Below are 25,079 nucleotides of genomic sequence, written 5' to 3'. Positions count from 1 at the left end.
GTGTTTGGCACATGCAGCACAATGCTCTTGACTAAACCACTTGCAAACAGCAACACCCAAATCTTTGCAAGTCTGTTTGGTTTCCTTAAAACACAACAGCTGCTCCTGATATTCAGAACAAAATTTCTTCCCTGAATTATTAATAACCTTACCTTGCCTGTGACATTCTGCAAGATGTGCTATATCATCTTGATGAAAATATTCATAACATGAAGTACCTAGAAGTTCCTGGGGTAAGTATGCCAGGATGGCTGTTGCCCTGGGGAAAGGTGGGAGAGGAAGAAGATAAAGAAAAAAAAAAAAAAGAAATCAATCTTTTCAAGTTGAAGTATTAGTCAGAGATTCCTAAAGCTCACACCGAGGCTGGGTACAGCTCAAGTAATGCAGAAAGGAATTTCCAGCTTAGAAAGTTAAAAAAATTCCTTAAGAATACTGTTTTTAATTCTCAGGTAATTAAAAAAGTACTTAACACCCAGAGCCCTCAGGTATTACATCTGACCCACCAGAGGGGATGTAAGACATGCTAAACAGCTTTGAAGATTTGCTGCAATTTGGGGAATTTAAGCCTGAAAAAAGCTGCCTTGTAGCAGCCACAGGATAACACGAAGCTTTCTGCATGAAGTGCCACTGCAAAACAGACATCAAAGGTTTGGAGAACTCAGAACAGCACCTCACCAAACTCAACTTGGATTTTGTACATCTCTTAGAAGAAAATTACTGAGGGATAAGTGACAGTTCCTTGAAGAAACTGAAATAAGTGTCACAATTCCATACTTCTCCAATGCAAATAAAACATGAAGGGCAATAAGGAACAAACCCTCAAAAAAGCCCAAATTAAACATCATAAAATGTAGAAATTAGTACATATTAATAATTATGGATAAGAACAGACAGAATAAAGCTGAAGCACAAAATCTGTAGGATTTCCATGCAGGGAATTTTACCCTCAAATTCACCCTGCAGACCAATTCAAAGTACTGAACAAATAAGAGGAGAGATTATTCTCTTGAAAACTCTGCTTGGTGTGGCTGCCATTGCAGCAGTGAGTTGTTCAGCAGTTCCCTGGCTAATTGGCAATCCAGAACCTAATCCATAGCTGTGCTTCTCCAGGGACCCTGCAGTCCATGAGGACAGAAAGGCTCACAGGGAGTTTAGGAAAAGTTTCTTCCCTGGACAGATGATAAATGAACAGTGCAAGTCTATATGAATAAAACAACCTGACTTGGAAATAAATTGTTTTCAAGATTTACAGGTGCCTAAATATTCTCCAGGAGATCACTGGATGTCAACTTCAGGCTACAGATGAGGCTTTCTTCTAAATAAATTCCCTTTCAAAGAGCCTTTTGAAGTAGCACAGACATCCCAGGGACTGTAAAGAACAGCTGGAAAGCAATTCAACAAAACCATATGTGTTTAAATCTAATGGGTCAGTATTTTCTGAGCCTCATTATTCTAGAAATGCCTCAAAACTACACATCAGGGGAATCTGTCTGATGTTTTGAAAATAAAACTTGTCTATGAACAAGACAGAATGGTATTTTCTGAGCAACAGAAAGCTAGGAATGCTCCCTCAGCTCCCAGCACTAAGGAGTTGGTATTTTCAAAAGCTTTCTATCAAATTAAAGCCAGAAACACCCAGCCTAACCAAAACCCACAAACCCAACCCCCCCAAAACAGATAGGTAACATAAAAAAATAAATATATATTCTCTGTACTGCACTTCCTCCCATGATTATCCTCTAGTTCCTCTCAAAGGGCACCACAGATCAGCTCAGTCTCCCCTGGAAGCAATTCCAGCAGGCAGGTTCTGTCAGAGTTGGGAGTTTGGGCTTTTCTGTGTCTCAAGCAGCTGAGCCAAAGCCACAGGGAAACTGGAACAGCCCCAATCCCTCTGGAGAAGGAAGGGAACCAAGCAACCCAGCACAACCTCTCCATTACCATCCTTCAACCTCCTGCTTCTCCCCCCATGATTCATTTGCAAGGAAGAATCAGGTCATATGTGCCTGCTGCTGAAGAAAATTCAATTCCATTTCTTTTGGAAAAGGAAAGAATTAGCCCTTAGATAGTAAATTGATGTTTGAAAGCAGATACCACATGGGAACAAGTTCTCAAAGCATTTCCCAGAGATAACCCTCAGGAAAAGCTTTCCTTCTCTCAGACACAAAGGGGCACAGGCAGAAGCATTAACCCAGCAAAATGTGTCCCACTAAACAGTTATGTAAGTGCACATGCTAGCAAAGCTAACCCAGCCTCTAACTGTGTGCTGTTTGCAAAAGGTTTCAAGTAACAGAGGGACCAATTTGGGTCCAGTTTCAAAATATCTTCTTCTGAAGATTACACACATACATAACACCCCTAATGAATTGGCAGAAATGATCCTGGTGTTATTCTGCCATGTTTTTTGGAAGTCTAAGGGGGATTTTTTAAAATTTAATCAGTCATGTTGAATAAATGTGTAGTAAAAGCTTTGAGCTCCACCTCAAAAGCCAACCCAGCTTGCAGTAAAAAAAGCTAAAAAGGGGCAGCAATTTCACTTTTCCCAGTGGTATCTACACTGCTGCAAGAAAAGCTGGCCACAAGGCAGTGCTGAACAGTGACCTGTGGAGGAAGCTGTTAGGGGTGTAAAAATAACTATGTAGTTATTGGCTTTTGCTAGTATATATAGACTTCTGCAAATTATTTTGATATAGTATGATTTGTAATCACTTTTAACTGCTTTTGATATAATTTGTCAACTTTTGTGGCCAACACCCTGGCCCAGTGTAGTTCATGTATTTTAGTGTGATAAATATATTTTAGTTTAGGCTCTTGCAAAATACTGAAATAAAGACTATGTGCTGTGTATTAACTGTTGCAGAAGTAGTTAATGCTTTTCTAACTAATTGGCAATGGTAAGAATAACTCAGTTTTGTGAAATAGTTAATGGTGATTTTTAATGTACTTGTAGAATATACTATGTGAATAAGGTAGCATTGAATAAAACCAGGACACCAATAAAAAAAATTATTACTGACTCTGTAGTTATCAGGAAGTGTCAATCAAACAGAACAGAGCCTCAAGAAGAAATAAAATATATTGATTTCAACTACAGGATGGCTTGAAGACAAGCCAAATGTTAAAAACCAAGCAGAAGAATTCCCAGAACATGTAAACTCCCAGAAATGTTTGAATATGTTTGAATATGCACTTAACCAATGTAATGAGAAAGTATATAAAGAAAATTGCTTTAAACTTTTAAAAATTGTAAAGAGTAAGTGCAGGACATAGAAAAGGTATAGAACTCTCAGAAAACTGTGTGAAAGCAAATCTCAGGATGGAGAAATGCAAGAATGCTAAAGATGCAAGCACAAGAAACAATAGAGCTGTGAGCTGTGTAGAGACAGACCTCAGGAAAATATTTAAGCAAGAGAGTAGAAATATGTAAGCTTAATAATGAAGTTTATCCATTGTTTTAAGCTATTCCAAGCAAGCATTGTTCAAAGCAAGATGCACATGTAGCTTTATTAATTGGCCTGAACAAACACTTGCCAGCTTTTAATATTATGTTATTGGCTAGAAAGTTGTTAAAAGACTTTGTGACAAAGAGAACTTTGTTTGCTTTTTTTTAAACTGTTATAATCCTTAAAGTGTGCCTCATAAGTTGATATGGTCCTCAATAATGGGTATGGGAAAACTGAGTTGAGAAAAGGGTTTTTACATAGTGATCAGAATTCTATTCTCCCAGGCTGCTGATCACTGTGACATTGGAGCCACGAGAAAACTTTTTCTTGTGGAGAAATCTCCATAAACTGAAGAGGGAAGTCTCCTCTTCCAAGTAAATTGGTGAAAGACTATTTTAAAAATGGTAAACTGACTGAGGTGCTTTCTGTATGTTTTCAGTGTGAAAGAAAAGAAGTATATAGGGGAAGGAAAAGTGGTCTGAAGTTTTTTTTCCAAGTTATTTTTTTTCTCATAGTTTCTAGTAATAAAGTTTCTCTTTGTGTCATTTAAAGTTAAGCCTGCTTTGCCTTCCTTCTAATCCTACCTCACAGCCAAAAAAATTCAAACTGGTGAACCAAAACCACTACACTGTGCTGGCAGCTGAAGCTGTTTCCATCTCCCTTGCTTGGTTCTGAGACTGATGATTGTGACGTGTAGAGGGTGCAGGACTCCAGTTGGCTCTCAAGATGCTGTTTATTATGTCCAGATAATACAGCAATTTATTTATTATTTAAAATGCTGTTTATTGTATCCAGAGGATACAGCAATTCACAGGTCATGGGTGACAGAGCCTGGCCTACAGTTAAGCTCAGCTGTAGGCTTGTCTAGTTCTGGTTACAATGCATTCTATACTTTTCTTTGCTGAGCATCCTAGCACAAAACAACCAATCAATACCTTTACTATTACCTACAGTGTAACCTAGCTACTATCATTACCATATTCATGTTACTATTCTCCAATCACCAAAAGTCAGTAGGTTACAGTCTAAGCTAGAAGTTATTTTCCAGTTTTCTTGCAGTGGAAAATTCTGAGATCTTTCTTTTCCTTGCAACATTGGCTTTCTTGCTTGCCTGTGGAATCCTTTTGTTTGGTAAAAACATCTTTTGCTGAGGTGGGTTTATCCTTTGCTCTGAGCCATAAAAGCCTTTGCTAACTAATACAGCCTTTGCCTTCTTAGCTATCCAGTAAGATTGGCTCAGCAATTCTTTTCTTTTATCAAAACTTGCTATCATTTCTATTCCTTCAGATTCTACATTCAAAGACCTTTCTGTTAAACCCACATATCTGTGAGCCCTTCCTGCCAAACCCCATCCATCCCAACCGCGACGGAAGGAAACAGCAGCTGCAGCATTCCCACCCTGCTGTACGTGTACAAATCCATAGAAACACAAAGGAATGAGGATGCCAGAGCCCAGCAGGTGGGCTGTGTGCTCTGCCAGCAGGGGAGCTCCCACCTCTGGTCCACGAAGACGAACTTGCCGTCGATGGCGTGGCGGGACACGTACTCGGTGGGCTTGACGCGGATCTCGCCGTTGGCCGGCTGCGGCACCACGTGCGGGTGCAGCCTCCCGATGGCCACCAGGCAGCTCAGGTTGCAGCCCTCGTTGTCCGGCTCGTTGTCCTCATCCAGCCCCATCTTCGTGGGAGGCCAGCTCTTTAAGTAGCCCGTGCTATGGATAGTGCAAAAGCTTTTGCGGTCTGCTGTGGAAACCAGACAGAGAAAACAAAGTAACAAAACGCAAGAAAGCGGTTAGGTCGTGGATACAGCTCTGGAGAACAAAAACTCAGCTCTGCTCAGAATGCACCTCCTCTCTTGTGCAGGAAATCTGGGATATTCTTCACTAAGGAGACCCCATCACTCTCTAGAGCTGCCTGACAGGAGTGGGGAGCCAGGAAATTTGGGATATTCTTCACTATGGAGATCCCATCACTCTCTAGAGCTGCCTGACAGGAGAGGGGAGCCAGGAAATTTGGGATACTCTTCACTAAGGAGATCACATCACTCTGTAGAACTGCCTGACACAAGAAGGGAGCCAGGAAATTTGGGATTCTCTTCACTAAGGAGACCCCATCACTCTCCAGAGCTGCCTGACAGGAGAGGGGAGCAGGAAATTTGGGATACTCTTCACTAAGGAGATCACATCACTCTCTAGAACTGCCTGACACAAGAAGGGAGCCAGGAAATTTGGGATATTCTTCACTATGAAGACCCCATCTCCCTCTAGAACAGCACTGCAGGAAGGGGGAGCCAGGAAATTTGGGATATTCTTCACTATGGAGACCCCATCACTCTCCAGAGCTGCCTGACAGGAGTGGAGAGCCAGGAAATTTGGGATATTCTTCACTAAGGCTGGTAAGGGGCTTGGAACAAGACCCATGAAGCTGAGGGAGCTGGGGTTGTTTACCCTGGAGAAAAGGAGACTCAGGGGTGACCTTCTCACTCTCTACAACTCCCTGAAAGGTGGTTGTGGTCAGTTGGGGGTTGGATTCTTTCTCTAGGCAGCACTGACAGAATGAGAGGACAAGTCTTAAGCTGTGCCAAGGGAAAATTAGCTTGGATATTAGGAATAAGTTTTTCACTGAAAGGGTGATAAAGTACTGGAATTGTCTGCCCAGGGATGTGTTTAAAAAAACCCTGGATGTGGCACTCAGTGCCATGGTCTAGTTGAGGTGTTAGGGCTGGATTGGACTCTGATCTTAAAGGTCTCTTCCAATCCAGTCTGTGATTCTGTGAAGGAGAGCCTGGACTAAAGGAGCCTGGACTAAAGGAGGCTCAGGAGAGAGCTCACCATTCTCTAGAACAGTCTGACAGGAGGAGGGAGCCAGGGAGAATCAGCCTCTTCTCCCAGGAAACAGTGACAGGATGAGAGGACACAGCCTCAAGCTGCACATCAGGAGTAATTTCCTCACTGAAAGGATTGTCCAGCACTGGAAGGGGCTGCCCAGGGAGGTGCTGAAGTCCCCATCCCTGAAGATGCTCAACAAGTGACACAGCACCGGTGCCACAGTCTGGTTGACAGGGGGATGTTTGGTCAAAGGCTGGGACTCAATGCCCTTGGAAACCTTCTCCAGCCTTAATGACTCTGTGATTCTAAAGGGTTTTTCAGCACTCCTGCTGTAATGCAGCTAATCTCAGATAATCCAATAAACAATTTATCTTGGCAAAACCACTGTTTATGCTGAAACATCACACAGCTCAGACCAAGGTTGCTCTTGGTAATTTTGAGCAGAAATTGCATCACATTTTATTATTTCAAAGGAAGCCAATAACCCAAAGGAATGTATGAAGAAATTAGTAGATTAATAAATAAAATGCCTCTTTCATCTTGACCTGAGGCTCCTACAAAACCCATGTTTGGCAGAACATACAGTGAGCACAAAAGCAGGATGCAAGGCTGAAGCTGAGCCTGAACCTCATGGGGAGTGGGGGCAGCTGCCACAGCCAAAGAATACACCAAAATTGCCTCTGTTCTCTTGCTGTTTGCATTTACACTTTAACTAACACCAAATGTGTTATTCACAAAACTTAAAGAAGAAACCTTCACATTTGGGCTAAATATATATTCCAACATGCCCAGAATAATAGCCTGCAGAGGAGAAAATACTACCAACACTGCTAATGCTACCAGCACATATTCCAGGTGTAGAAATAATATGTTTCCAGCACTCAGAACGTACCAAACCCACAGATGAACTTAGAATTACACTTATTTTAAGATGGATATCCATCCACACATCACTGGGCAAATGGAGCAGAGAACAAGGAACAACTCCCCTTTACTGGAGACACTGTCCAGGTGGTCAAGACTGAATGCCTTGACCATGTTTTAAACTGAAATCTGACCCATGTGTGAAGATGATGCAACAACCCCTCAGAACTGCTGGCACAAACTGCCTGAAAGTTTCAAGAAAACAGAGCAGAGAATTTGGCTTTAAATGCTAATAGAGGTGTGTAAGAGATACTAGATGGGGCAAGCGGGAGTTTGAAGAAGTAACAGACTTAGACATAGCTCAGAATCTTAATAACATCAATAAACATACAAAATTTAACCACTGCAAACGAGCAGTATAGAAATAAATCCTGAGAGCCTAGGTAATAAAAGCATGATGGTTACCTTTCTTCTTTGAGCAGGTTGAAGGGAAATCCTTGTCCTCTACTTTGACAGAGGGCCTGTTGCACTTCATCCTGCAGAAGAAGGAGCGGCGCGCTCCGGAGCAGAGGCGCGAGGGCCCGGGCGTGATGTCCGTCTTGACAGGGAGCCCAGCTGTGCAAACACCAGGGAGGCTCAGGGGAATGGCACAGGGAACTGCCCCACAAACCCCACCCCACAGTGCTTCACCCCTCCTGGGTTTGAGGTGCTGATGTGTGGGAGGTTCTGACCCTGCTTTGTGCTGTTAGAGCTCCAGAGCACCGGGTGCTGAGCGCCAAGAGCAGCAAGGGATTGGATAAATCCACACAGGGCCTGTGATAAACACTGCAGCTCCTCTGAAGTGATTAAAAATATTTCCACAGCCAGAGCACAATTCCATACACAGTCACTCAGGAGGCTCCACACCCTTCAGACTGGCACTTTTCTATCACAACACCCTCCCAGAAAACACGTGTGCACATAGAGCAGGAGAGCCCCAATGACACTCCAGGGACAGAAGGAGGAAAAAAGGTAGCAGGGACTCACACAGGAACTGCAAATCCCCAAGAGCTCCAGTTATGTCTCAGAAGTCTCTCTTGCCTTGCAGAAGTAAGTGCACACAGACATGCCCTAACAATAAATCCTGACCTTTCTCATATTCTCACAGGGGATTCTTTTCTGGGGGAAAACCAACCAAAACACATCTATCCTCTGGTGTGTTTCCCTTCCAGGGCTCCAGGAAAACAAGGAATGCTTCCATGGCATGCATCAGGAGCACAGGTATCAGCAAGGCCAGTGATCCAAGGGCTGATGGAGGATTTAAATCCCACAGCCTGCCATGCACTCCAACCATGTCTGCATGGGGACATGTAAAACCAAGCAGCTGTCAACATGAACAAAACTTCTCAGGCCTTGTGGTGCTTTAACATCAGGAGGAAGACAGCAATTCCAGCATTTTAGTGGGAAGTGTCTCCCTTACAATTGCACTGGAGTGAGGTGATCTGCAGGAGGTCAGGCTGCCCTGTGCCACATGGCCTCCAAGCTGCTGCACCGTGGTGTGAGTACAAGCTGTGCTGAGTTACTCATGCCAAGACAAAAATAAATACGTGCACACATCCTCATACTCTTCACCAGTATGAGCTCTTGAAATTCTACCAATCCGTCTATCATAGCAGATGGGAAGACTGTAATTCATAGTATTTATTTTTGCCCTAACTTTGTCAGAGGCATACAAAGAGAAAAAAAAAACAAAAAAAACCAAAAAACCAGGAGGCAGCACTGGATATTCATGCTTGACAACTGATGAAACCAGGAGCCAGAAAAAACTTCAGCTGATTGTGCTGAAGGCTCCAGGCTCCCTGCCCTCAAATGATCTCTCTCAGCTTCATGTCCTGAAGTTGAGCTGGTGGCTTCTGTGAGCTGAGATCCAGGAGATTCCTGCTCCTGACAAGCATGAGAACTTAATAACCTGGAAATCTGCAGTTGTAAGAGACCACCTTCCACTTAACTCCTGTTATGAGAGGGAATTAAACACCCACTCAGCCCCAGAGCAGCAGAGATACAGAACTACTTTAAAATACCAGAGTGGAGCAGAGCTAAGAGACATGGCAGAAAATGATTCCAAAGTTAAAAACCTGAGAGAAAAGCTGGGTCATTGATGGCAGTAAGCAATAAGTAAGCAGATAAATAAAATGAATCCTCTATCTTGGCTGACAGCTAAGGATTACCAAGATAACACTGAGTGTATTCTGACCATTTAGAATGAGGGATTAGAACAAATGCTTCCTTTGTTCTAATGGAGAAAGTTCAAGCTTTGATGCCTGGAAGAGAGAGGACACCTCACAGGTGAAGCCAGTTCCAGCAATGCCTCTGTGCCACAATGCTTGCCAAACCCAACAGCTTCCTGTTGTACCTGTTTCACTTTTTTTTTTTTTTTTGTTTCTTCCTGTCTTTAAGCTACAACTTCCTTGGCATGAGACAACCCAGATGGCATCCCCCACTTCAGGCACAAGGCAGAGCCCCAGATGATATTTTCCCCAAAGGTGGTAGCACTCACTTTTTGCATCTATGAGTCTCTCTCGTGGCGCGGTGTCAGAAGAGGAGAGCTGCTCCTTCACTTTGGCAATGTCTTTAGGATGGAGATAATCAAATAAACTTTGACCAATCAAATCATTCTGTAGAGATTGAACATTCAGTCAAAAAGTAAAATAATGGCTCAGTGTATTTTTTTCATTTTAGCATCCAGTATGAACAATGCTTTCACACACAGGTGTAACCAAGGAATATCAAACATCCAGACCCAGCCCCACTGCAGGGGGTTTGGACTGGATGACCTTTAAAGAGTTCCTTCCAAACAAACTATTTTATGATTCTGTGATTTGATGGAAGGTTTTTGTCTGTGTATGGAAGTTATGACTACCTTACACAGTAACTTCTGTAATCTTTTTTTCAGTAAGAGTTTTGCAGAACTGGCATGATCAACTCCCCTCCACCAAATATTCTGGTTTCTACTCAGTCTTATTTCTTCTACCACACATTTGAATGAAAAAAATCCTAACTGCAAATGTTCTCTTCCATTATTTATATATGAATAGGTATTTAGTATATACCTAACTAAAGGCTGGCCAAGAAAGATTTTTGAAGTTAATACAGGTTTTAAATTTGATGAGGAGTGCAGATGACAGAAAAAATGAAGATTATTTACACAATGTATGTTCCAAGTAAAACCTTATGTTGAGCATATATGAAAAATCTGGCTTTGGTATATCTGCTTTCCAGTTTCCATCAGTAAGCATGCAAGCAAAATCAGAACAGATAGAAAGAAAACTAAGTTGGAAAATCCATGTGAAGCTACTTGAGGAAGCCCAGACTAATGTTTCAGTATTTGCTTACACTCCCAATTAGGTAATGCTTCTGCAAGCCTGAGGGTAAATCCTTGAGCAGAATGCATCAATTAGTGAATTAAATTTTGTTCCTTTTCCCCTCCTTGCTTTGAATGGAAACCAGAAAACAATCTTCTCTAATGACATGGGAGAGAAAAAGCTCTCTCTTTGCAAGACCTCTCAGCTTTCAGGACAGACTCCTCTCATACCTACCCCTCAGAAAAAAAGCACAACCATCAAAAAGCTCTCAAATCTTTTAAGACCTGATGTACTTAAAATGGAAAAAAATACCTGACTGTAGTTGAGGATCTTGAAGACAGATTCTGAAACAAACAGTATCTTCCCTCTGTCACAGCCCACAACAAAAAGAAATCCATCTGCTGCCTAATTGAGGGGGGGAGGGGAAAAGTCAAATCCCAAGTTATACATCCTCATTGCATTGTTATAACCTTTAAAAACACTTTGTGTGCAGTAGAATTTCTACACTAGGAGAGCTGTCTTAACATTTAGAGGTAATTGAGTCAACAGGAAAAATGTGAAATTACAATGAAGGGGGTTTTTTGCATCTACAAACATTTTTGGCATCATTCTGGGCATTGTGCCCAGAATGTAAAATAACTTTTATGAGAAGAAAGAACCCATGTCTTGTCCAATAATATTATGATTATGTTTAATAATGCCTTCAAATTAAAATCTTATTTTAACTGTACTTAAAAAAGCTCCTCTTTTAGAAACCAACCATAACCTGGATATGTATTTCTGTTCCTGGAGGCAACTATTTGCAAAGTACTGCCTTTCAGTCACACACAAGCATGCAGGAATAGGCCCCAGCTATGTATCTTCAGAGTCACAATGCTGCAGAAATTAAATTCTGCATCTGGACACTGCAGGGCTTCAACAATTACACAGCCACTAGAAGAGCTTAGCCAGTGACTAATGAGATAAGCTCTCCACATGATAAAATCAGTGTAACAGCAGGCAGCTGAACATGCTAAGTCATGTTACATCAGTGACCTCAATAAAAAGGTGTTCATGGTATCATTGTACACTGAAAATTATGGCAAGGTAACCCAGGGCAGCAAGTCTGCAAGAAAACAATGTGTGATTTGGTTTATACAGGTAATAACTGAAGATTCTGATAGCTCCATCTAAATTGCCCTCTTCAATCCTTCTGCTTAAATTAAGAAATGCTAGTCCTCATTAAACTCACTGACTTTGTGAAGCAGTCTCCAGATTTCTTAATTCTCCTCCATAATCAAAACATTTTTAAGCTGAGATACAAGGCAGAAAAATACTGCTGGTGTGCTCTGGGAGAGCTACAGTCACAGATATTAATATCACTTAATTAAAAGTTGGAACATACCCTGAGAATAAGATGTTTTAATTCATCATCTGATAGAAAAGCAGGCTTGTAGTTTGCTTCTGTATATGGGTTTGTAGCACCTAAAGAAAACAAACAAACAATTCCCATATCACCACCATTACACACTTAATGAGCAATTCTCCTTTGGCTCCTTCTTGACTGCTGTTCATTGCAGGAGTTCTTTAAAATGAACTTTTTTTGGTATTAACTTAAAGGATGAAGCTTTTTTTTGCTAAGACATAAGTACTGCATTAGGTAGAAATGCAAATTAAATGTCTCTGAGATATAAAAGTATTCCTTGACATATTTTTGAACCCAAAGCTTGTCCTTGATTTATGGCCTAGTCTCAGAATTAGAAACTACAAAAATAAGATATTAAAGAATAAAAGCATTAAAACTATTTCTTCTCCTTATAACTCAGTAAAATATGACAAGTTCATGTAAAGAAGTGATACTTAGGAATTCACAAATCAATTCTCTCATTCCAAGCCTAAGATAAAACCCAGCATTACAATGACATCATCTTACAATGCCAAAACCCCAAAACTGGCAGCAAATGAGGCAGCTATTTATTAAGGAGTCATTCTTCTCATTCTATTCCCTTCATAAAGGCAGAGGAGAGTCAAATTAGTAACCACTGAAGTGTTATGAAATATTAACCTTTTCAAGTGACAGTGGCAGGAAAGTTAAGCCTTTCAAAACCACGAGGTTAAATATGACTGAATGCTCTCCTAGAAATGAGAACAATCACCAGGGTCTTTCTTACCATTAGCTACATTCCTTTTTTTTCCTCAGTGGTTCATTTCTTGAAGGCTTAAAGCTTTAAACATCAGCACCAATTGTACCTAAGCATTGATTCACTCATTTGAAGCTTTAGGAACACACAGCAATTTCTCACAACCTCAACTCTTCCAAACCTGCATGTTTCCCTTCAAGTGCTTGCAACAGGAACTGGTCAAAAAGACCAAAATTCAGTTTTCAAAGCAATCTCTATTCTTTCACACAGAGCTAAAGGTACAAACACAAAACCTCAGAAGTCCTGTGGGAATATCATACCTAAAATGTAGCCTCTCTATCCAACAACTTGGTGCATTGCCTGCTTAGAGCAGGGCTCAGTACTGCACCAGAATTAACTGTGCACTGCCCTTCAGCCCTTTGTTCCCTCTCCCCAGCTGCCTTGGTGCTGTGGAATCTGGCAGCAGTGATCAATAGGTCACATGATGGAAAATTATTCTTTTCTCATCCCCAAGTTCCCCCAGTAACATCAGGGTATTTACTGGACCATGAACTAGTAAGTTGTGAATGAACACTGAGAATCAGATGCTAAGAAAAGGGGAGAAGTCCTCCCAAAATGAATGAAATTACTCCTTTTTGGCAAAAAAAAAAAAAAAAAATGGGGAGAGAAAAAGGGTGGCTTTGGGGAAATGACACTTGGAATGCCCCTGCACCCCAAGTGATACCTAAAGAGCCTGACCTGGAATAGAGGCTGGACACAGGTAAAGGAATAAAGAGGGATTTATTAAAAACCCTTCCTAGAATTCACCTTGGGCAGTACAAGAGCCTGGCTGTGGCTACACCCAAGATGGACCCTGAGACACAAGTTTCACACTGTTATAAGTTTTGGTCCATTTCCATGTTGGGGTTCATTGCCCAATTCCAGCTCCAGGTTCAACAGATCTCTCCTCAATTCCCTGCTGTTTGCACTTTTGGGCCTGAAGCTGCTCCTTGTTTCTGGAGCTGGAAAAGGATTGTTTTGTGTGACTGAGCTGTGAGGAGAACTTACTAACACTTTCTATAAAGTTCAGAGTCACACACCAATGCAGTGCAGAACCTGGAAAATACAAAAGCTGAAACTTAAGGCATCACAGCCAACTCACCACGAAGTGTTTTCATGTGCTGGACAGCCATCCTGAGCACAGTGAGCTTGTCCAGCTTGCGGGACATGGCATTGCACGTGGGCACCAGCGAGGCCAGCTCGTCTATGAAACTGTTCATCTTGTCCCTGCGCCTCTTCTCGATCTGACTGTGAGCCTCCCTGCAGAGAGAGAGAGTACAGGGCAGGGTGAGACATGGGAAACAGTGAAACTGTTCATCTTGTGCCTGTGCCTCTTCTCGATCTGACTGTGAGCCTCCCTGCAGAGAGAGAGAGAGTACAGGGCAGGGTGAGACATGGGAAACAGTGAAACTGTTCATCTTGTGCCTGTGCCTCTTCTCGATCTGACTGTGAGCCTCCCTGCAGAGAGAGAGAGAGAGAGAGTACAGGGCAGGGTGAGACACAGGGAAACAGTGAAACTGTTCATCTTGTCCCTGCGCCTCTTCTCGATCTGACTGTGAGCCTCCCTGCAGAGAGAGAGAGAGTACAGGGCAGGGTGAGACATGGGAAACAGTGAAACTGTTCATCTTGTCCCTGTGCCTCTTCTCAGTCTGACTGTGAGCCTCCCTGCAGAGAGAGAGAGTACAGGGCAGGGTGAGACACAGGGAAACAGTGAAACTGTTCATCTTGTCCCTGCGCCTCTTCTCAGTCTGACTATGAGCCTCCCTGCACATACACACACAGTGTGTAACACATGGAACAATGAAACTGTTCATCTTGTCCCTGCACCTCTTCTCAGTCTGACTGTGAGCCTCCCTGCACACACAATTAGGAACTTACCAATCAATTCTCTCATTCCAAGCCTAAGATAAAACCCAGCATTACAATGACATCATCTTATAATGCCAAAACCCCAAAACTGCCAACAAATGAGGCAGCTATTTATTAAGGAGTCATTCTTCTCATTCTATTCCCTTCATAAAGGCAGAGGAGAGTCAAATTAGTGACCCACACACAGAGCAGGGCAGTGTGAAGCACGTGGAACAATGTCCAAAAGCTCCTGAAGGTAAGTAAGCTACCCTGCCATCCTTGTGGAAAGGACAGCAGACATCCTTCAGACATTTGATGTTAATTTATCTGGGTGAAGAATTGTTATAAGCAACAGGAAAGGTTGCAGCACAAGCTTCTGGTTTGCCAGAAAACACACCAATGTTGGTAAAGTTAATAATTTCCCATATTAAGATTCACTGCTAACACTTTCACAACCCACTATCAAGTCTGAAAGAAGATGAAGAATATAACATTACCAGAAACATATCTGGCTTCCATTTCAACAGCAATGAAGTGACTAAAACCAAGTTACTCACCAAATTAGTTGTTTCACTCATGCAAACTTAATGAAAAATGTGAACATTGCAAAGATATGGAAAACTAAAGGAAGGTCCAAGCTAGAAAAAGTTCTTTTCAGAAGAAACATACACAAATAATTCATAGATGGCAAAACACAAGAGACAATTATTTAAAATATATTTGTTTAGAACATTACCTTGCATTTTTTATCCTGCCTTGTTGGTCTGCATACTCCAATCTGTTGAAAAATAACATCAAAAAGTTACAGCACTGAAAGCACTCAACCCAACTCTTTTACTGCATCTCACATCCTACTAATCCTCATTAAGATCAGTTTTTTTTTTTAATTTGAATGTTTATTTAACCTTTCTACAGCAAATATCAAATATATAACATTGTGCCTCAGACATGGGGGTGTTCTAGCTTGTCTGTTCTATGTTATTTAAACTAAGATGGTTTAGATTATTCCTTCATCCCAGCAAAACAACAATTTGGGAGCACAGTGACACTGAGAACAGGCATCCACAGTCAGGATCCTGTGTCAGAACTGTGGAACTGAGATTTCAGTGACTGTATCAACAGTACCTTCCATGTTGGTCATCTTTATCTGTATCCATACCTTCCCTGCAGAAACAGAACAAAGCAACACATCACAAATTCAGCAGGACTGGCAGTCTGTTATCCAACTACCATAAAGTCAGAATCAAGTATTCCTGCCATATCTAAATCATAAATACAGAAAAAGGAGCATAAAAACAACAACCTGGAAGGACTAAGGAAGCTGTGTGGTTTTTGTAACATTAAAACATTTTCTTAAATTAGTAGTGTCTCCTTCAGAACTCACTAAATGGCACAGTTTGATGTGTTTGACAGCAAAACATGCTGCAGTTCAAAGATATCATCTGTTACAAAAATGTTTTTCAGTTAACTAGAGGAAGGGGAAAAAAAAACAACTTTGTGCAGATGTCTGTATGTTCCATAGCTCAGTTTGCCTTACAGTAATTGATTTTGGGGTACAAAATGGTAATAACCTAAATTAACACACCACTGGAGATGGCCAAGTGCATGGAGAGAATAAAAGTCTGTGTGAAATTAATCAAGCACACTGGAAATAACAACTTTCAGTGTAGATATATGGTGTGCTTTTGTTTCACCATGAAGAAAAGAAATAAGGAGAGAGGCATGAAGAATAGAAATAATCCCCCTTATTGCATTTAATATTGTAGCCACAAGTGCACAGCTAAGCAGGAGAGTCTAAGTGTTCACAGCTGTACTTGGTAAAAAAAGCTAAATGCCCATGACTACACATATATTTTAGATAAAATAATTAGGAAGAGAATGTTTTTATTTATGTAAATCTGTACAACTGTGCTTATGTGGACATTCCTATGCCTGCTCATTCTGGTTTAATTTCTACCTGAAAATTTAAAGTCTATGGAAGCAAAAGGGAAAAACCACTGGGCATCTTTTTTCAAGTGAAACCAATTACTAAAATATGTATACTTACTCAAAAGGAAAGCCATCGAGCCTGAAAAGAAAGAAAAATAAAGTACACCATATATAGGAAATAAGAACAATGTCTTACATTTTCTGCTGAAATTCTCAAGCTAATTCATATTCTATTTGAAATGAAAAGCACAATGAAAACAGGACAATAGCAGTGAGCATTTTCTAAAGAAACAAGCTTGTTCAAATTAATCTACTTTCTGAAAGAATAATTCTGCTTTTTAAGAATAAGAGAGCATAGTTCATTACACTTAACATGAAAAACTAATAAAATAACTAACCTAAATTATGTTATGCAAATCATTGAGATATTGTTTCATCTTCAGAAAGGAAAGATCTGTGCTTTATGCATGTTGTCCTTGTGGTTAGTTAAATGGGATTTCAGAGGACTCTAAGGCCAGAAATAAAACATAAAAATAAAAATAAAGTATCCCAAGTTTCTGAGTTTTTGATTCTTGCCCAGCAGGACAGATGTACATTTTGCTTTAGTCTCAAGTCCCAAGCTGAACATTATACAGACTTTATTGTATCATGAGGAAATTAAACACAATTTCTATATGCAAACTAACTGCTGGCATCACTTCAGGACTGCAAAGTGACCTGAAATACCACTGAGCTTTACCATAAGAGGCTGTGTTTTATAAGAGCCTTATGAAAATGTCTTCTCATCTCAGCCAATAATATCCTAGTCATTCCTGTTCAACACTGGACACAAGCCCTCCTAAAAACAAACATGGCAGCCCTTCATGTATTATTCACTGCATTCTTAGATCAATTATCTTTGTGATCAGTTTTTAAACAAAATAATAATAATAATGCTAAATGTTTTCTTCATCTCCTGATCTGCACACCTGAGTTACTGTCTTAGCCACTGACTCCTGATGCTCACAATTTATCAGCCATTGTAATTTACATTTAATTTAGCTTTACATTGTAATTTACCTTTAGCTCTGGGATGTTTATGAGTAAAAACCCCCAGAAAGCAAGATCTAGAAGAGGTACAAGGTAAGTTACTAATGCATCAGGGTAGCAGTTTGTTTTCTTATCATGTAATATTTCAATTAAAAACATTACTCCCAAGAAAAGAAATTTCCTGTTCATAGTCCTGTGCATGGAGTCTTGGACAACAGCATTGGACCAGCCCTTGCTGAAGTGACAGCAAGAAGCTGGGCAGGAATTTTCCTGGAGGGGTTGCAGCAAAAAGAACTAGAAAAGCTGTTGTGGAGAGCTGAAAGTGCAGCTGATGACTCCTCTTGTTTCCAGTCAAGAGGTGAACAAAGGAGCACCCTAAAACACTGCTTCTGCCTCCCTTGTTCCTTGGCTTCACTGGCACTTGGATAATTTATGCAATAAAATCATTAACAGGTAGCAGAAGTTGAACAGTAGCATTTCTGAACATTTTCCAACACATACACATCTAAGGAGGGATTCAAGGCAGTCACCTTAAGTTCTGCTTTCCAAGAGGAACACTTAGTAGCCACCATTTGCTTTGCAACACAAAATGAACTGTGGTATGACTACACAGTAAGTAGTGGTATGTAATATATGACCACAAAATAAGTAAACTTATTTTACTAAGGATTCAAGGAAACAGTTTCCACACATTTTAAAAAATGCACACAACATCTAAAGGGCAGAATTATACCTTACAAGAACATGCTGTGTTTTGGAATAGAGGACTTGAGTGATGCTTCCTAGCCAGAGAAATAAAAATGGAGAAAACCTTTCTAGAGAAGAGGAAGTTGGTAGGATTGAGGCTGTTCACTCAATTTTGTAGTCAATTTAACTAGAGGGACACATGTGCTTTTCAGGGAGACTAAAGGCAGCCCAGGGAGGTAAAGTTTCATGCATAAGTTATCCTACAAAGAATCTAATTCTTAATTGTGATGTTCAGCATGAATTAAAAATTCTGCCCCTCCTGGTAAAAACAGCTGCCAACAATCCAAAGGCTCCCAGCAATAAAACCTGTGCTAAGTTACATAAAAATGGACTCTGTGGCTGGATGAATAATGGATGTGGCCACTCACAAGCTCCCCTGCAGCCACACTTTGTGAAGTTACAATGCAGAGGAGGCTTGCACAGGCACTTGCAGTTAAGCAGGCTGCTCTTGGTGCTCCTAGTGCAGGAGACATTACAGGTCTGGGAGTCTGGCAAACTCTGCTGTGCCCTTCACTGCTCTAAAGCAGAGTTGGTGGGATTTCCTTCTACAGTTGAGAACCACTACAAGATTAAACCAGCTGGTTAAAAGAAAGAGAGCTCTAATACCTCAATCCAGAGACTACACAGATTCATATTCAAATGGGAGACCAAAACAGCTTCACCAGGCAAAGGGGCAGCACACTGATAGGAAGTGACTAAATAGGCAAAAAATAGGTGAAGAAAAGGAACTACTTCTAGTTTTGCTTCCACTTTTCAATAAATTTATCTTCCCCTTCTGTTGGTTAGAAATTGTGTTTCCTATGTAAACAGTCAATATAATCAACCTTCACACTGTACCTTTCATCAACACTAATTCCACTCCCACACCACCCAGAAGTTTTTCTCCTCAGCCTTACCCCATGTGATATCCCTCAATTCTGGCTGCATTGAGATGGCAGCTTTATTTTTATTATCATTATTATTATTAAATAATGAACTTGCCTCTTAGTGCATAGTAGCTTTCTTCTTTTATTAAAACCTTTAAAGCATATTGTAAAGAACAGGTTATTTAAAAACTGTTATAAATATTTCTATATTCTTCCCTACTGTATTTTTGTGTTGCCACCTCCTTTTAGCAGTGCTAAATCAAGAGAAATCCAACTTACTGATAATCAGTTGAGCTTCCCTTTCTTTTCCTATTACAGTCCATTCCTGAAGTGCTAAGGGAACTGGAGATCAAGTCAGCAGGGTCTGGTGACATAAAGTCACTAATTGTAGAAGATATGTCCATCCTTTGGTCTGCCATTGGACTGTCTAACATTAGGGAAGAAATAAAAAACAACCCCCCAACCAAAACAACACTGCATTAATATAAGCAGACACTTACATATTTTTAACCAAAAAAGTTCTCAAACTTAGCACTCTTAAAAAACTTCAGCAGTCAGTTTCTATTCTTTCCTCTTGCTGTAAAAATAACAGGTAATTTATTTCTCCTTTTCCAGTTACCATGACCACTCTCAAAACACATTATGTAACACAATTGTTTTTAAATTTGTCAGAATGATCTTGAACTAAACCAGGTTTACTCATGTTACCTGGCCAGCCAATTGCTTCTACCTAACAGGAATATTTCTGACAGGGAACACTTGTTTTAGTGTTTCTCCATTTGAAGATCACATTAGAATTCACAAACTTTTGAGGTTTGATTTCCACTGAATTCAGAACATTTCCACAGAAATAAACATCTCTCAACAGCAGACTCCACAAATAAAGATATTATAACCCAATGGTGGTCTAAGAAGTCTAGTTAAAGGTACAAATTAATCTAATTGGCTTTTTAATCCTCTAGACTGCAAATAATTCAAATCTTCACTATTTAATCCTCTAGACTGCAAACAATTACACTGTTGGGAGAAACCCTGTGAGAAGTTCCTGTGAGAAGTGTGAAAGAGAAGAGTTTTTACCTGAAGGCCTGCCTTGGAAGCCTAAATCCACTTGGGCAAAGATGATGATGCTCAGCCCAAAGCAGCTGATAACCTTACAACTCTTCCATGCCTCATGTTCTGTTGGTCAAATACTTTCAAAAACCTGAATGGGAGGAAAACCAGCAAGCTTAAAAAACACCTTAAAAACAATTGTTTTAGTCACAGTTTCCAAAAGCAACAGATGTTCCCAACTCAGGCATCAAATATTCATTTCCTTACAAAGTGCAGAAGCTTTATCCATCCATCCAAAGGGTTAGATGTGGATATGTGCATCTCCAAAGGACCAAACTTTTGCCAGAAGGAATCTCTGGCACCACCTCCTTTTGGGCCTTTTTAACCATCCTGTGGTCTTTGCACAAACCCCCTCTGCTCACAGTGGTCACATCATGACAATCATGAGCAATCTGCTGTCAGATGCTGCCAGAATGGGTGAAATTGCTGTCACAGAGCAAAGGACAGGCTCACCCTTTGCTCCTGACTGACTCCAAGGGTGGTCCTATGTTTGGGCTTGGCTTACTGTTCAGTTTTCCACTCCAGTTGGCATCTTGGAAGGACAGGGGTTAAACATGGTTTTATTCTGCAGGCTTCAAGACATACACAAAATCCACATCCCATACTACAACTCAAGCACTCAAATGTGTCTCCCAACCACACTACAAACATGTGGATGCTCTTCCCTTCCAAACTGCTGCCACAAAACAAGTTTTTCAGCAAAACTTACTATGGAAGATTTAAAAACTCTTCTACATTTTCCTCCCGCAAGCAAACTTCCAAAGTCTATTGGACACACAGTTCTCTGGCTGATGCACCTGTGAGCATCCTGGCTGCCTTTCCCAACCTGTGACAGCAGCAGAACCTCCCAAGTACATAGAACAAGCAGCTCCCTGAAGTTTACAAGCCAAACATCCTGTCAACATGATCACACCATAACAAATTCTGCTGAAGCATGTATGTGAACATGCCATGAGTTATTAGCCAAAAAAAAAAAAATCTAAAGTTGCTTGTTATTATTTTCTTCAGCTCTGCCAGAATAGCAAATTCAGAATTTCACAAGCTTAAATTATCTAACTTCCTGGTCCTTCCTGGTCCTGGCACTGTTGCTGAGGGCCCATTGTCCATCTCATCCAACTCTTCTGTGGTCCTTCACCAAAGAACAAATAACCCAACCAAGCTCTTTTCCACTTTTGAGAAAGTGTGGAAGCACTGGTAGAGGCACATTTAGCTGGCAGCAGAACTGGCCAAAGCTAAATCAGTACAAATTTAAGTCAAATGATGAAATGCCATTGAATCTGACCACAGTTATTTGTAGGTCAGGCTCTGTCTCCCTGTGCCAGCCTTTTCCCAGCTGTCTGCTTTGTCTCTCTCACCCCAGCAGCCCAACAGTGACAGACTAGATGGTGTTACTGTGGTGGATGAGGTTGAGCTGGAATGAACAAAGAAAAAAGGGGGTGGAGGAAAAAGGGGTTTGTAAGTTTGCTACAGTCCTCCCCCTTTAAGAATGCCTGCAACTGTCAGCATTTTAGCTTCAGAACCAGCACTCTGCACAAGCCACCATGCACTAATGCAAAAAATAAATTGTTGTTCATCTCAGAAAACATATTTCATATCAGTTTTATAGAAAAAAAAATCTTGAAATCAAGTATCCATCCAGCTGTGCTATTTTATACCTGTTTATATTTGATAGTTTCAAAGCAGCTATTTTAAGCAGAAAAAAATACATAAGGAGCAGAAGTCTCAATTTATTTTTCAGTCAGCCCTCTTTCTACCATGTCCCAAATGCTCATTCAGTCCTAACAATCAGAGTCCTACATTTTAGCATTACAGGAGTTAAGAACCATGCATGTCTCTTGAAATGAGTTTTAAAGTTAAGAAGATGTCAACTCAATGATCAGAGCAAAAATCAGCATGCCCCACTAAATAGTGAACAGTTCAGAGAAATGTCTTTTCACAAGGCTTTCTTAAAATTCTAGGAAATTGAATATTTTCTGTCTTTCCAGCCTCCATCTGCTGGATGTTCAATGACTAAAAAAAAAACTCTCTCTGAGGAAGAACACAAAAGTTACCCATACATATAAGCAAAGTTCAAGTCTTCCATTTATGACACCAAACCTGATGCCAAAGTACTCTAAGGACCTACTTGAAAAAAATGCTAGGGAGTCTATTTCCTGATTGAATTCTCCTGCAGAGGAGAATCAAATGATATTTTGTCACTGTATCCATGACAGTTTGTCTCTGCAGCCTGTGTGGGACTACCTCCTTGGGATTCCCCTTCCTTGCACTCCATCCTTCTCTGATCCCCTGAAACAAGGCTAATGAGACAGCAAAAAGAAATCTTACTGTTCACCCCTTAGGGAAAAAAAAAAAGTGAGATGCCACGTGACCAGCTTAATCATGCAGCAAAGCTGATCACGAGTACACAAACACCTCTGAGCAAATCAAGGCCACTGCTAAAGTAGGTCAGCTCCAGGAGCCAAGCATCCACCCAGAGTCAGGACCTCTTTACACAGCCCCATCAGCTCTGGCTCCCCCCAGGCAAGAGGCAGCCCTGTCCAACAGATTTATGCTGAAAGAAATGCAATTCATAACTTCATGAATCACGAGTGCCTCGTGTCTCAAAAGCACAATTTCGCAATGAGAGAGGAAAACCCTGGTGTGGTTTCCTGAAGAAGTCATTGAAAAGATACTCACTGTCCCTATGGGTAATGACTGAACCAAAAACAGCTCCAGAAAGGAAATCATCTACTTCCCTTCACAGCAGTATTCTACTGCTGGAGCTGTGTCACAGCACAAGCTGGTGCAGAACAGAAAAAGAGGTTATTTATCTCCCCTAGCAGCAGAGTGCTGCTGCTGGAGGCTCCTGACACACTTCCCCTCGGTGATGGAGGTTCCAGCTCAGCAGCACAAGGACTCCAAGTATCCCTGGGATGATTTCAAGATGCAGGGCAGCATCCATGGGCTCAGTGCTGCAAGTAACTGATGCCCAAAGAGGCTTACCTGGAACAGAGGCTGGATAGTTAAAGGAATAAAGTAGAGATTTATTAAAAACCTTCAAAGGATTCACCTTGAGCAGTGCAAGAGCCTGGCCAGGGCTACATCCAAGATGGACAACCAGTCACAAATTTTCACACTGATTTATAAGTTTTAGTCAATTTCCACATTGGGGTTAATTGTCTAATTCCAGCTCCAGGGTCTGCAGTCCCATCCTCCTAGATTCTCTCCTCAATTCCCTGCTGGTTGCACTTTTTGGGGCTGAAGCTGCAGTGGTGTCCTTGGTTCTGGGGCTGGAAAAGGATTGTTTTGTCTGACTGAAGAGAATTTGCTAATACTTTATATGAAGTTCAGAGTTATGTACTAATGCAGTACAGAATCTGGAAAATATGAAAGCTAAAACTTAGGGCATCATAAGCAGCAGCTCCTACATCAGAACCTTTATTATGGAATACTCCATAGGAATCACAGAACCTTTATTATGGAATACTCCATAGGAATCACAGAAAGATCTTTGAAGTAAAGGAGGATAGCTTCCTTTGCCCTCAGCACTTAAGGAATACTTAAGTCAGAATACCTCCTACCTTCCCAATATATTGGTAGTGTTTGGTTTTAATGGCTCCCTAACACCATTTGCAAATACTCAGCACTCCTAGAAGACAAAAAGCCCTGTGGCTTGCTCTCACATGCAGATGCATCTCACCACACTCTCTGGTGCAAAGAAGGGATTTCACCCTGGTTTGTCTGTTGAGGTCACCCTTTTACCAGAGTCCTCAGCATGTCCACCAGCCCCTGGCAGCCTGTGATTCACATCTGAGGTTTGGAACTCCTCCAGACATCAGCTGCTCATGTTTGGACCCTGACCATACAGCTGCAGCTCCTCATAACAGGGCAGGGGGAAGGCAGAGGCACAGCCCTCAGCTGCCCAAGAGACCCTCTCTTCCAACAGCTTTCCTAAGGAAAAAGCAGCAGGCTGGAGGGAAGCAGCCCATGAATTTTAACCAGCCACAAAGCCACAAGACAAACAATTTTGGCATGGAAGGGAGAAAGTCTCCAATAAACAGAAGAAAAACTCCATGTGCAGTTTCTCAGTAGATCAATCTGTCCAGGTACAGTCCCACACCAAAAACACCTGTTCATCAGTAGGGTCTCTGAGAAAAGGCAGAGCAAGTCACATCATGGCATCACCTCATCACAGCTCTCCAGACTCTCACAGCAGTGATGGAGACACAGAACAATAAATTTTATCACAGAACACTGAGACCTGAAGATCAAGAGGGATCTTGGTCCCCTTTATGAGGGAAAGCACATGCAATCTTTAGTTCCAGCTACTTTAACAAAGGACTTCTTGTTGTCTTTCTTCTCTGTCTCTGCCTCAAAATCAAGAGTCACTTGCATGGGGAAGCTCAAAACTAGACCCAGAACCCAGAAGTGTCTCAGCAGCACTCAGAAAATGGGAAGGATCACTTCCCTCAGCCTGCTGGCAGCACAACTCCTGACACAATCCAGGAGGCTCTTTCTTGAACCATCAATATCTTTTCTGCCAAGCTCTTTTCAAGCTGTTCAGTCCCTAATCTGCACTGAGACATTGGGCTTTTCCTTTCCAGGTACTTGACATTTCCCTTTGCTGACTTCTGAAGGTTCTTTATAAGACTTTTGGTGACCCTTTTCTCTGGTCTGTAGCAATCCCCCTGCTTGCTATCACATTCATGGTGTCTCAGAGATGCCCCCCAGGTTTGCATTTGTCTGCAGCTCTAAGTATAAAGTTTCAGACAGCATGGAAGGAAAGGAAGACAGGCTGGTTCTGGAAAGAGAACCCAGTAGAATTAAACAACCTCCAAAAATCCTAGCTCATGCTCTTCTCTCAGTGAAGCAGATAAATGTGTGTTTCAAGATGGTGTAGTCACACAAGAAGGATTTATGGATAGAAGTATGGATAACCT

General features: G+C 41.2%; 1 protein-coding gene across 8 annotated transcripts in view; it reads right to left on the bottom strand.

Annotated features, from left to right (window-relative positions):
• The window catches only part of BMAL1 (basic helix-loop-helix ARNT like 1), a 50,404-nt gene that overhangs the window by 6,164 nt on the left and 19,161 nt on the right, over positions 1-25,079 (bottom strand). For 4 of the 8 annotated variants that reach the window (XM_056491903.1, XM_056491901.1, XM_056491905.1 and 1 more), the window contains exons 2-13: positions 20,128-20,251; positions 19,330-19,477; positions 16,527-16,547; positions 15,605-15,643; positions 15,216-15,257; positions 13,734-13,891; positions 11,857-11,936; positions 10,785-10,877; positions 9,668-9,785; positions 7,597-7,746; positions 4,936-5,182; positions 153-259 (exon numbers count right to left, since the gene is read on the bottom strand). In XM_056491903.1, the coding sequence (XP_056347878.1) occupies positions 153-259; positions 4,936-5,182; positions 7,597-7,746; positions 9,668-9,785; positions 10,785-10,877; positions 11,857-11,936; positions 13,734-13,891; positions 15,216-15,257; positions 15,605-15,643; positions 16,527-16,547; positions 19,330-19,469 (1,195 nt within the window). In that variant the 5' untranslated portion in view covers positions 19,470-19,477; positions 20,128-20,251. The remainder of the gene's footprint in view (positions 1-152; positions 260-4,935; positions 5,183-7,596; positions 7,747-9,667; positions 9,786-10,784; positions 10,878-11,856; positions 11,937-13,733; positions 13,892-15,215; positions 15,258-15,604; positions 15,644-16,526; positions 16,548-19,329; positions 19,478-20,127; positions 20,252-25,079) is intronic. The other 4 variants (XM_056491909.1, XM_056491907.1, XM_056491906.1 and 1 more) reach the window with 3 other exon arrangements.

This window comes from Oenanthe melanoleuca, chromosome 5 (genome assembly GCF_029582105.1).
Source record: "Oenanthe melanoleuca isolate GR-GAL-2019-014 chromosome 5, OMel1.0, whole genome shotgun sequence".
Lineage (NCBI taxonomy): Eukaryota > Metazoa > Chordata > Aves > Passeriformes > Muscicapidae > Oenanthe > Oenanthe melanoleuca.
Note: the sequence above shows the minus strand (reverse complement) of the source record. Positions and strands in the feature narration are given on the sequence as shown.